General features: G+C 41.0%; 1 protein-coding gene across 2 annotated transcripts in view; it reads right to left on the bottom strand.

The window, feature by feature from the left end:
• Window positions 1–12,684, bottom strand: part of PRSS12 (serine protease 12) — an 87,108-nt gene that overhangs the window by 43,790 nt on the left and 30,634 nt on the right. For both annotated transcript variants that reach the window (XM_075543884.1, XM_075543883.1), the window contains exons 5-6: window positions 8,559–8,737; window positions 1,242–1,383 (exon numbers count right to left, since the gene is read on the bottom strand). In XM_075543884.1, the coding sequence (XP_075399999.1) occupies window positions 1,242–1,383; window positions 8,559–8,737 (321 nt within the window). The remainder of the gene's footprint in view (window positions 1–1,241; window positions 1,384–8,558; window positions 8,738–12,684) is intronic.

Here is a 12,684-nt window from a genome sequence, read left to right as displayed (position 1 = left end):
TACTAAAATGAAATCATTTTGCCAATAGTAGTAAAGATTGAGACAATTACTGTAAGCATGACACAGAAGCATAGAAAATAAAAAGAGAGGACATTATGTGCCCCATTTGAATGTTAACTCAAAGACATCGTTTACAGTTATTTGACCTATTTAAGTCTTTATTCTGGAATGTATTATTTGTGAGAATTGAACTATATTTCCCAAGTGTAGTACTCAGCTTTCAGAACGATGAGGGCAAGGGTGAATTCTGAGGTCATCTCATGATAAAACCAAACCCAAGCCCAACTCGTTGCCATCAAGTTGATTCCAACGGATCATGACCCTGTCGATCATAATATAACTGCACACTGGGATTCCAAAGCTATAAATCTTTCCAGAAGCAGACTGCCACATTTTTCTCAACAAAGTAGCCAATTGCATACCTTTTAATTAGCAGCCTCATGCTTAACCACCAAGGCTACCATCCCATGACAAGAGGTGGTGTTCTCAAATAAAATCGACAATTATCATCACATTCTGAGTGCATGAGAATAAAGTGACCCTTTAACACATACAACGTTACTTGAAGAAACACACAGCTCAAGCAGTCATCCATGATATCAATCAGCTATTCACGTCAGGAGTGGTGAAGGGGAAGAAGATTTATAAACAGTAGGTCTGAGTCATCATCTTAGAAATGTAATTATTATTTATTATGATATTGCCATGGATAATGGATGGGTGGATTAATGAATGGATGGATGGATGTGGATGGATGGATAGATGGATCGATAGACGGAAGGATGGATGTTGTTGGGTGCCATAGAGTTGGACCTAACTCATGGTGACCACATGCACAGAGGAGTGAAACACTGCCCCGCCCTAAACCACCTCCCTGATGGTTTTCAAATTAAAGCATTGTGATCCATACGATTTTCACTGCAAATGTTTGAAAGTAGATCACTTGGCCTTTCTTTCTCATCCAGAAGCTCCACTGAAACCCACACAGCATTGTAGTAACTTGCAAGCATCCACAGATGACAGATGGTGGCTGTGAATGAGATGCATTAACAGGCAATCAAAACGGCGTCTCCTGTAGAGAAGGTGGGAATTCTACCACATTGCTTCCAGAAAGATAGATAGACCAATAAATGGTTAATACATAGATAGAACATGTATGTTTAGTGTTAATGGAAATCACACATAGAGATTAGAAAAATGAGACTTCTGAAAATATAATATGGAATTCAGATGAATCTTACTTAAATCCCAGCTGTCGGCAAACCACATATGTGTTCAGTTCTGTCCAGCCATCATCACAGACAGTGCCCCATTGTCCTTTGAAATATACCTCCAAGCGACCCTCGTGGTTGCCTTTCCCACCTATAAGTCTGATGGCCCCATCTGTGATGAGAGAGACAGGGAGACTGAGCAAAGCAGTTCTCCAAGAAAGAAAAGCAGCAATTTCATTTCACTCGAGATATCACCGTGTTCAGGCCTCTCTCTGAGTCTTCTGTAAACGTGTAGTAGGAATGTGCTGTATGGAGACCCTGAAGCCTATGAATAGTTTCTGAAGGTTGATTTAACACATATTTATATGGGCAAAATAACCTTTCTTTCCGTTACATATAATATAAATATATTATGATATAATTCCAAAGTAGCTACTTATATTCCTTCATATTAAATATTTGGGAAATGTCACCTCTGAGCAACATTGCTCATTTAAATTTAAAAACCAAACTGAAAAAGGAAAAGAAATGTAATAGAACAAAAGCGATCCAAAATTATTTAACTGCAAATGGAAAATTTATTGCACTATGAGGACAGAATTAGCTATTTGACATAAAGATTGATCTATAATGTCAATGCATTTTTTGGTTTTTTTTGTTTTTTTATTAAAAGGGCATTTTATTGGGGGCTATTGCAGCTCTGATAACAATCCACGCATCAATTCTATCAGACACATTTGTGCATATGTTGCCATCATTATTTCATAAACATTCACGTAATTTCTATTTGACCCCTTGGTATCAGCTCATTTTTTCCTTCCCTCTGCCCTCCCTCCCTCGTGACCCCTTGATAAATAATAAATTATTATTTTCATATCTTATACCAACCTCTGTTTCCCTTCACCCACGATTCTGTTGTTTGTCCTCCTGGTGGGTAGAAGTGGGGGAATTATGTATCAATCATTTCATTAGTTCCCCCTTCCTGTCCTCTTCTCCCCCTATCCTCCTGGTAGCAATAGTTCCATTCCCATTCCTGGATTCCATGTGTCCTGAACTTTTATCTCTTATCTGTACCTGTGCACATGCTCAAGTCTAGACCAAAGTGAAAGACAGGGCTAGGGTTAGCGGGGAGGAAGCCTCAAGGAATCAGAGGAATAGTGTGCTTCATCAGTGCTCCCTGGTTGACTCATGCCTTCCTGGTGACCCTTCTGTGAGGGGATGTCCCATTGTCTACAGATGGGTTTTGGGTCTCTGCTCTGACACCTCTCATTCTCAACGATAAGGGGTTTTTGTGTGTGTTTATTTGGGGTATTTTGATGCGTATTACCTGATCCCGTCAACACCTCATGATTGCACAGCTCGGTGTGCTTCTTCTATGTAGGCTTGTTGCTTCTCTGCTAGATGGCCACTTATTTATCTTCAAGCCTTTAAGATCCCAGATGCTATACCTTTTGATAGCCAGGCACCATCTGCTTTCTTCACCACATTTCCTTAGGAGCCCATTTTGTCTTCAGCGATTGTGCCAGGAGGGTGAGCATCACAGAATGCCAGGTTGTTAGAACAAAGTGTTCCTGCATTGAAGCAGGGCTTGAGCAGAGGCCCAGAGTCCATCCACTACCTCAGTGTATTGCCGTATAAATATATGTACATAGGCCAATACCTTTATTTTTATGAATTAAAGTATTTGCATATATACACACCTATGTTTATACCTCTATCCATAGCGATGTCAATGCATTTATTATTCTGTATCATAAATTGCTATTGATTTAGGGCCAACTCATGTCAACCTCTCCATCAGAATGAAGCTACATCTTGATGAATGCTGGTATAATCAAGTCCATTTTACTGCCAATTTTGAGTGCCTTCCAACCTAGAGGTTTCAAATCTGTGGTGGTATAGTGGACTATGTATTGAACTGCAGACCACAGGGTCAGTGGTTCCAACCCACCAGTCACCCTCTGAGGAAGAAAGATGAGGCTGTCTGCTCCTGTAAAGATTTCAACTCTCAGACTCAAAAGGGCAATTCTACTCTGTGCTACAGAGTTACTGTAACTCAGAATCAACTCTGTGGAAGTATCAGTATTCATTGTGATCTATAGGGTTTTCAATAGTTTGTTTTTTTAATGAGGCTATGTACTCCCATCAAGATTTCCAGTCTTGGAAATCCTTAAGGAGTGACTACATTCAAACTTATAAGTTTGCTATGCATCCAAATCAACTCGATGGCAGTGGGCTTTAATTTCTGGAAACAGATGGAAAGGCTTTTCTTCTTAATCAATTTAGTCAGAAAGCTCTGCTGAAACCTCTCTACCACGGGTGATAACAGGGGTGGTTGAAATAACAGTAAAAAGCAAGTCAAATTCACTGACATCAAGTCAATACTGACTCAGAAAGACCCCTGTGGGTTTTTGAGACTGTAACTGTTTACAGGAGTAGAAAGCCCAGTCTTTCTCCTTCAGAGCTACTGGTGGTTTCAAACGGCCGACCCCGTGGATCGCAGCACCACGTACAATGCACAATGGCATGATAGAATTATTTCTTGGTGTTGTTGTTAGATGTCCACTTCTGCACTCTCTGCACAATCCTCACTATGCTTGAAGCCTTTCTGCAGTCACTGTGTCACCCATCTCTTCGAAGCTCTTCTTCCTCTTCTGCGGCTGCCCTCTGCTTTACCAAGCATGGTCTCGCCTCCTTACAACATGTCTAAGGCTTAGAGTAGGAAATCTCACCATCCCCACTTCTGAGACACGTTTACTTGTATGCTCTCTGTCAATAGTACGTTCAATATTCTTCAAGGACACAATTCAAATGCATTGGTTTTTCATCTATCATCATTATTCACTGGCCAGCTTACACCTGTACATAAAATGACTGACAGTACCATGGCTTGGGGGTACACTTTAGTCCGCAGAATGACATCTTTGCTTTTCAGACTTTCAAGGAGTCACGATGCTGTTTCCATGGGTATTGATTGTGGATCCAAGTAAAACAAAATCCTTGACAATTTTGATGTTTTCTCCTTTCGTCATGACATTGTTGATTCAATTGTGAAAATTTTTGTCTTATTCTTATGTTGGGGTATAATCCATACTGAATGCTATTGTCTTTCACCTTCATCATCAAGTGCTTAAACTCTCTTCACTTTTAACAAAATTACGTTCTTTGCATATCAATTTATTATTAAGTCTTCCTCCAACCCTACTGCCGTGTTCTCTTTCATAGAATCCATCCTCTCAGACATTTGCTCACAATACAGAATGAATAACAATGGTGACAGTATGCAATCCTGGTTCACAGCTTACCTGCCTTTAAACCACACGGGATTTCCTTGTTCTCGTCCTACTGCTGCCTCTTGGTCTTCACACAGGCTCTTGAACAGTCCAGTTAAGTGCCCTGGGGTCCCCACACTCCACAATTCTATCCATAATTTGTTATGATCCACATAATTGAATGCCTTAGCATGGCCAATAAAGCACAGGGAAGCATCTTTCTGGTACTCTCTGCTTTCAGCCAGGATCAATGATGTCCCTCATTCTACACCCTCTTCTGACACTGGCTTAGATTTCTGGAAGTTTCTTATCACTATACTGATGCAGCCATCTTTGAACTATCATCATCAAAATTAGTGCTTAATTATTCATAAATAATCTTCAAATGATAAAAACCATAGTCCAAATTTGATTTTTTAAACTCAATGAATAAACTCCAGAGAATAACAGAAAGAACTTCTAAACAGATACAATACCATAAACTCATACCAAACAAAATTTAAAATGTGTTTCCATGCAAAATAATGCCAAACCTTTCAATGAAACAACCTTGGATAGAGATTATACTTTTCATGACTTGGCAAAACCCAGAACCATCTATTACTATAGTAATTGACAATGCACTGGTGTCCATATTATTCTAGCTGTTCATCAGAGCGGCACTACAAGGCGAATATTCCAGGCATTATTTTCCTCATTCGAAGGAGCAGAAAATCAACACTGAAGAAAATGGAATGCTCAGGCATCATATTAATGTCCCAAGAGAGAATTAGGCACTAGGAAACAAGCTCTCCTTTCCCTAGCTCAAAGCTCTCACCAGTACAGCTGTGTTCTACTGCTAATAAAAACGGTAGCATAGGCAAACTTAGTTGATTCTGACTCAGCAAACCGATGTAGGGCTTCGCAGCTGTTGAACTTGTATACACTCAAGGTCATATTTTGGCCTTCGTGACCTTCTTTTCATTTTTTCCTGCTTCAACCTGAACTTCCATGAGCAATTCGTGCTCTGCTCCACAGTCAGCTACTGGTCTGCTTTCACCTTCGGATACTGAGCTTCTCCAGCCTGTCACTCACAGACGTAGTTCATTGGATTTCTGTGGATCCTAGCTAGAGAAGCCCACGTGTATAGATAGCAGCCTTTTGTGTTGTTGACAAAAGGTACCTGCTATGAACAATTCGCTGGTCTGGCAAAATTCTGTCCTGTGATTGATCCCCAGCTTCCTTGCTCTCACCAAGTCCACATTTCCCAACTCCTGCTGCTCTTTGTTACCAGCCTTTACACCCAGGCCCCGGTAATTATCAACGCATCTTGGTTGCATGCTTGATCCATTTCAGACTGAAGACTTTGGTTAAATTCTTCAATTTCTTCATCACTAGCTAGTTGTTGGTGCATGCATTTGAATAACAGTTGTATTGACTTGATGTCCATGTATATGGATAAATATAACCCCATCACAGATAGATTTGTACTTCAAGAGCGATCTTGACATGTCCTTTCTGATGATGAATGTGACAAAGGCCACTCCTCTTAAATCTGTCATTGCAGGCAGAGGGAAAAGTATATGATTTTCTGGTTCAAAATGGCCAAAGCAGTCCATTTGAGCTCTCTAGTGCCTATGATATCAATCTTTCTTTACACATTTCATTTCTATTATGAAGACTTTCAGTTTTCCTAGATTCACATTTCATACATTAAAAGTTCCAATTATTGGGGTGCAGAGGGGAGACCAAAAGCCAATCTGTAGGCACCTGCACATCCACTTACAGAAGAGTCATGGGGAGGAGCCGAATCAGTCAGGGTACAGGGTAGCACCAACGAAACATACAACTTTCCTCTGGTTATTTAATGCTTCCACCCCCACCCCACTATCATGATCCCAATTCTACGTTACAATTCCAGCTAGACCAGAGGATGCACACTGGTATAGATAAGAGCTGGAAACATGGGGAATCCAGGACAAATTAATCCCTCGGGACCAATAATGAGAGTAGAGAGAACCAGCGGGGTAAGGGGAAGGTGGGGGGACAAAGGGGGAACTGATCACAATGATCTACATATAACCCCCTCCCTGGGGGATGGACAACAGAAAAGTGGGTGAAGGGAGACATCGAACAGTGTAAGACATGAAAAAATAATGATGATTATAGCTTATTGAGGGTTTGTGGGGGAGGAAGGAGAAAAAATGAGGAGCTGATACCAAGAGCTCGGGTGTAAAGAAAATGTTTTGAGAATGATGAGGGCAACAAATGTACAAGTGTGCTTGACACAATGGATGTATGCATGGATTGTGATAAGAGTTATACAAGCCCCCAATAAAATGATATTTTAAATAAATGTTATAAAGTTCCAATTATTAATAGATGCTTGCAGTTGCTTCTTTCGTTGTGAGTTGTGCCCACCAGCAAATGAAGGTCCTGAAGGCTTAATCTCACAAGCTTCATTCCATCCATTATGATCAACTCTACTTTGAGGAGGAAGCTGTTCCTCAGCCATCTCCACCGATGACTGGGCGGTGGAGATCATCTCCCTGAGCTTTCTCTGACAAGATTCTGTTCTAGTCCTGAGGTTTTCAGTTTCGGACAATCTTTTGATGCTATCCATAGATCTTCAGTGGCTAGTTCCTCAGCAGTGAACAGCCTATTCTTTGTAGTCCGTGCACAGTCTGGAAGCTCTGCCGAAACCGGTTCACTTTGGGTGACCCAGCTAGCATTTGCAATACCATTGATATAGCTTCCAGCATCACAGCCACAAACAAGCTACCATATCGGGTTGCTGTGCATTGGAACCAAGCAGCCTGCACCTAATAACAACAGCAACAACACCTGTAGGGGAACAGGACACCTCATCTTGATAGGCCATTGTAATTTCAATATTCATCTCCACACCACAGTTCAAATGCATTGATTCTTCCTCGCTCTTCCTATTCATTATCCAACTTTCATATGCTGATGAGGCAATTAAAAATGCACTGACTTGGGTCAGATGCACGTTAGTCCTCAAAGTAACATCCTTGCTTCTCAACACTCTAAAGACGTCTAGTGCAGCAGATTGACCTAATGCAACTCATCTTTTGATCTCTTGATGAGCTGTGACTGTGGAGCCAAGCAAGACAAAATCCTTGACAACTGTGATATCAGTTCTCTCCATTTATCATGATGTTACCTGTCAGTCCAGTTGTGAGGGTTTGGGTTGTTAATTGCGTTGTCATCCACACTGACAGCTACATTCCTTCGTATTCATCAGCAAGTGTTTGAGTGGCAGATCTTGTTAGCAATTCAACACTTACCCCACAGTGCTAACTAGAAAGACACGAATTTAGCCCTCGATAAACACTCTCACTGCCATTGAGCTAATTCCATCCTCATAGCAGCTCTATAGAACAGGATCGAGCTGTCCTGTGGGTTCCTCAAACGGAAACATTTTAAGGGAGTAGAAAGTCTTGTCTTTCTTCAGTGGTGCGGTGAGTGGTTTTGAACAGTGGACTTTGTGGTTAGCAGCCCCGTGCATAACCACTATGCAACCAGACCTCAAATCGTTAAAAAAAAATCCCCCCAAAAGATTTTTTAAGCATCTTTTTTCTTAAGTTCTTTTTATTTTAGAGTAGATTCATAATGCCCCAGCCACACTTGCCTGTCCATTTCCCCTTTTACCCCACAAAATGTATAAGAACATAGTTGTGTACTCTATTGCCTTCACCCACAATCTTCTTACCTTTCTTGAGATTTTGACAAGTGGACTGCTACTTGACATTGTTAAAACACAATTACTTTGGTCTCTTTAATAGGTGCTCTAATTAACAATTTTATATACAGTGTTAACAGCTATATTCTGAGACTCAAAACAAGATAAGTGAATACACTAAATATTTAATACTCATATCTTTGTTTAATTTTATAGCATTTTTAACGTAAAAACTCTTGTCCATAGCACCATTTGGACTTCCATACCTCCCCCAACTTCTCAATTTAGACTTACTACCAAACAAATGTTTAAATTAAGCAATTAATTAAAACTTTACAAAATTAAAACTTTACAAAAAATTTCATCAGCAACAATTATATGTGAAACCCTTGCCTGTCAAAGGAGTACAGGACACGCCAGCATCTTCTTTATGGCCGCAGTTGTGTTCTCCCCAGGAACTCTTGGGACATTGTTCAATAGAGAGCTCATTCCCAGTGCAGCGGACTTCATCCAGCAGGACGGGGCCAGATCCTTCCCCAAAATATGCCTGGTTCCATGCTTTGGCAATGCCACTGACCATGAAAATAAAAGAACTCCAAGTTAAACACTATTATTTAGGGATCTGGCTTATTTCCTTTGTCTTTGGTAAAGAAATAGTTATGATGATTTCACATGAGAGCACTGGTGATTCGTTTGTAGCATTCTTGACTTCCTTGTGGGAGACCTGGGTTCCATCCCTAGCCATTGAGCTTCCTGCTCAGCCACCACCCAGCTGTCAGTGGAGGTTTGCATGTTGCCATGATGCCGAACAGGTCTCAGCAGAGCTTCCAGACAAAGATGGGCTAGGAAGAGTAACCAGGAAAAATGTGTTTCATGCCACTCGATATTACATTGGGTCCAAGGTCAATTCAACAGTAGCATCACCATGTTTAACTCATGCTTTCCCCTTTCAATGCAACCCAATGATCATGTATTTTTCTGTCTTCATACATTTCAATTGTTACTCAATCACTCAATTATTATTCTTTTCTTCAGTAGTAATGGAACCTCAGATTTTTTTTAAGTGGTCAGAAACTCTCCAGACATTTCCCAACCTCCCGTTCTGGATGACTAAATTCTGACCATTGAGATGGAGGTTGAAGTGTCACGTATCTCTTCGAGGGAGGGGGCAGGAAGACCTCCTATGGACTGTAACATCAAGGTGGCGGCTGGAACAAGAGCAGGTGTCCTGGGCCATCAGTTGACATGCTAAGGATGGGAAAACATTCCGCTGAAATGAGTCTGGTACTTTTATGATTGGGGAATCATCACGCTAACTAGCTCTGGTCTCTATTTGGGAGAGAAATGCACTCCTATCTTGTTTAAGCTGCGGTTATTTGTAGTTCTCTTACTCACAAATAAGCCTACTTCTAATTAAAACATTGTTATTGGGAACACTTATTTGTGCTAAATTTATTTCCTCCACAATAAAAGTAGAGCCATATTCAAAAGCTCTTTATTTCAAGGAAAACCAAAATTACAAGTGACTTCAGATGAGTGTTTTGAGTCTCTTTTAGCCATTTAATTTTTAGAGTATTCGCTTTTCAATTTGTTTTTCAATAACACTGTATCTAATCCCCCAAAGATGCCCTTTTCTTATGACGTCATAACTGCCTTGAGGTTTTATAACCAAAGAAGGCAAAGAAGTTTGTTAATGGCTATACTATCCCAACATTGGAGAATTCTTGGATAGCCAAGTTATTTGGTTAAAAGGGACCTGGCCTGACTACCTTCAGTCGACATAAGGGGAGTGTCTGTTGAGGGAGGACGTGTATTAGAAACTCAAAATATCTGAAATCTGCTATCCATCTAAAATTGCCATTTAAAAACACCCAAACCCAACTCACTGTCATCAAGGCAATCCCAACTCCTAGCATCCCAACAGGACAGAGTGGACCTGCCCCGTGGGTTTCCGAGGCCGAAAATCTTCATGGGAACAGAAAGAAGGTCTTACCCTTCTTCCTCAGCGTGGCCAGTGAGTTTGAACTGCTGAGCTTGGGGTTAGCAGTCCAGCCCATAACCCACTCTACCGCCAGGGCTCTTGACACAGCAATTTAAACACCGAGCACGCTTCCATTAAAGGCAGGCTGTGCCAAGGATAAAGAAATGTGTAAAGGAGAAGGTGTGAACAACAGTTAGAAAAAATAGATTGTTGATAAGGCATTTGGACAAGGTTAACATTTTAAACCCAATATCTTAACACTTAAATCACTAGTTGGTATTTATAGAACAGTGAACTCTGAGCAGTTTTGCTGGACAAACATTAAAGATCCATATCTTTCTATTCAGACAAATATGGAAGAAATATAAAACTCACCCAAAAAATCTAGCGTGAATGATATTGCCAAAAAGAATTTAGTTTTTTAATCAGCTTTGCCAAAAATAAATTTAATTGCAGAATAGAAACCTAGTTTCTACTTCTCTGGATGAAAGTGTGGAGATAAGTCAAAAGTGTTGTGCTTCTCTAGATAGAATTATTAATGAGAATAAGTCAAAATCATAGAAACCTTTATTAAACCAAAATGTGAAGCTACTATTTCTTGATGTGTCCTTCATCTAAATCAGTACATTTGGGAAGAAAGTCTTTCTATCTCTCTAACCCTTTGCTAAGTAATGTTATGCATATTAAGAAGTAAAATATAGAATATGATGTCCAGATCCAAAGTATGCTTTTTGAAATTTAAAAAAACATGATAAAATGCTTTTAATGTGAAGCACACAAAAATAGCTGATTAGCATGTCTCACCTGAAACATTCTGATTAGCATGTCTCGTCTGAAACATCACTGTGTACATGAACATCCTCAGGTATCTTTTTCCCTAACATCTGGTTACCTCATCTTTCTCCGAGTTCTAGGTTAATTGAATTTACGTACAGTAATTCTTTTTGTATTTGGAAAGCTGCCAGCCACCAAGCAATACAGATACCATTAAAAGATGAGGGTTAACAAAGATGCCATCTCACAAAGAAATTGCAAGCACCACTCCAGGGCGGCTTGATGTCATGTCCCACTGGGAATTCAACAAAGCAAATAAGACTGAGATTAACTTTGCTTAATAACAGATCATAAATTCAGACGAACAATAAGCTACCTGCTATCAACCACATGCCATTAAAAACCAATTTCATCTCAAAGTGCTTAGCCTTTAAGGGAGCAAAGCAAATTAGAGAGGAAGAGAAGCTACAGAATCTGGCTCTACTGCAATCTTATGAGAGACCCGTAACAACAGATGAAAGAAAGACACACGAACCATGTCACCTCAGAGGATCAGAGCACGTACCATGAAAGCAAATCTCGATGAAACTGGATTTACTGCCTTTCCACTTAGAGGCATTTTTCCTTTCAATCCCTTTTCCAAACAAGAAACTTCTCTTTAAAACCACAGTGGGGATATGGCAGAGAGGCCACATTTGGCTGCTCTGGCCTCAGTCGGGAGAAGGAGAATCCGATTAAACACAGCCCACGGGTGAGTGCCACCAGGTTAGACAGCCGCTACCCTAACTATTCTGATACTAACTGGTCCTCCCAAGGCACTCTACTTCTCTGCTGGGTTCAATAACCCATTGCAAGACTACACCGAAGTCAGAGGCAATGCTTAGGGGGCTTTACTAGAGAAGTTACAGGTTACCTTCCCTAGTCAGGATTTAAAAAATCAAGTGAACCAAAGAAATTAAGGATACAATTGTTTGTCCACAGCAGTATATCTTTCTCTGATCCTCAGCCTCTCAAAGCCAAGGCTCTGTCTTTCTCCCCAGGCTAGGAAGCCTGTCACTCTGCCTCCCAGAGCTCCCCTGCTCTGTCTCTTGTGCCGCTGCCACTTCAGGAAGGGCTTTCAATATGCTCTGATGGTGGCTCTTCTTTCTTGATGATTGCAGGGTGCCTGGCTCCTGCTCCTGAGATGGCTTCTTGTACCCAGAGGAAGAGTAAAGCTGACCCACCCCTCCCTTAGTGTTTCTCATGCCCTATGCACAGGGTCTCACCCAGTCATTTGGTGAGCATTACAAAGACATGGATGAACTCAGGCCGGAGAAAAATAGAACATCTTACAATGGAGGGGCTGCAGGTTGGGCTGCTAACCACAAGATTCGCAGTTCCAAACCACCAGCCACTCCAAAGGAGAAAAACAAGCTTTCCACTCCTGTAAAGTTACGGTCTCATCATGTCAGTTCTGACCCATAGCTACCCTGTGCACAACAAATGAAACACCACATGGTCCTGCAGCATGCTCCCAATCGTTCCCACACCTGAGTCCATTGTTGTGGCACTGTGCCAACCCATCTTGTTGAGGGTCTTGCTCTTTTTGATGGCCCCTCCAGTTTACCAAGCATGATTTCCTTCTTGAAGGACTGGTCTCTCATGACAATATGTCCAACGTCTTGCCATCATTGCCTCTGAGGAGCACTCTGACCATACTTCTTCCAATACAGATCTGTTTGTCCTTTTGGCAGTCCATGGTACCTTCAAAATTCTTCCACACCA

The sequence above is a fragment of the Tenrec ecaudatus genome, chromosome 3 (assembly GCF_050624435.1).
Source record: "Tenrec ecaudatus isolate mTenEca1 chromosome 3, mTenEca1.hap1, whole genome shotgun sequence".
NCBI classification, from domain to species: Eukaryota; Metazoa; Chordata; class Mammalia; order Afrosoricida; family Tenrecidae; genus Tenrec; species Tenrec ecaudatus.
The sequence above is the reverse complement of the archived record's forward strand: the minus strand, read 5'-3'. Positions and strand labels throughout refer to the sequence as shown.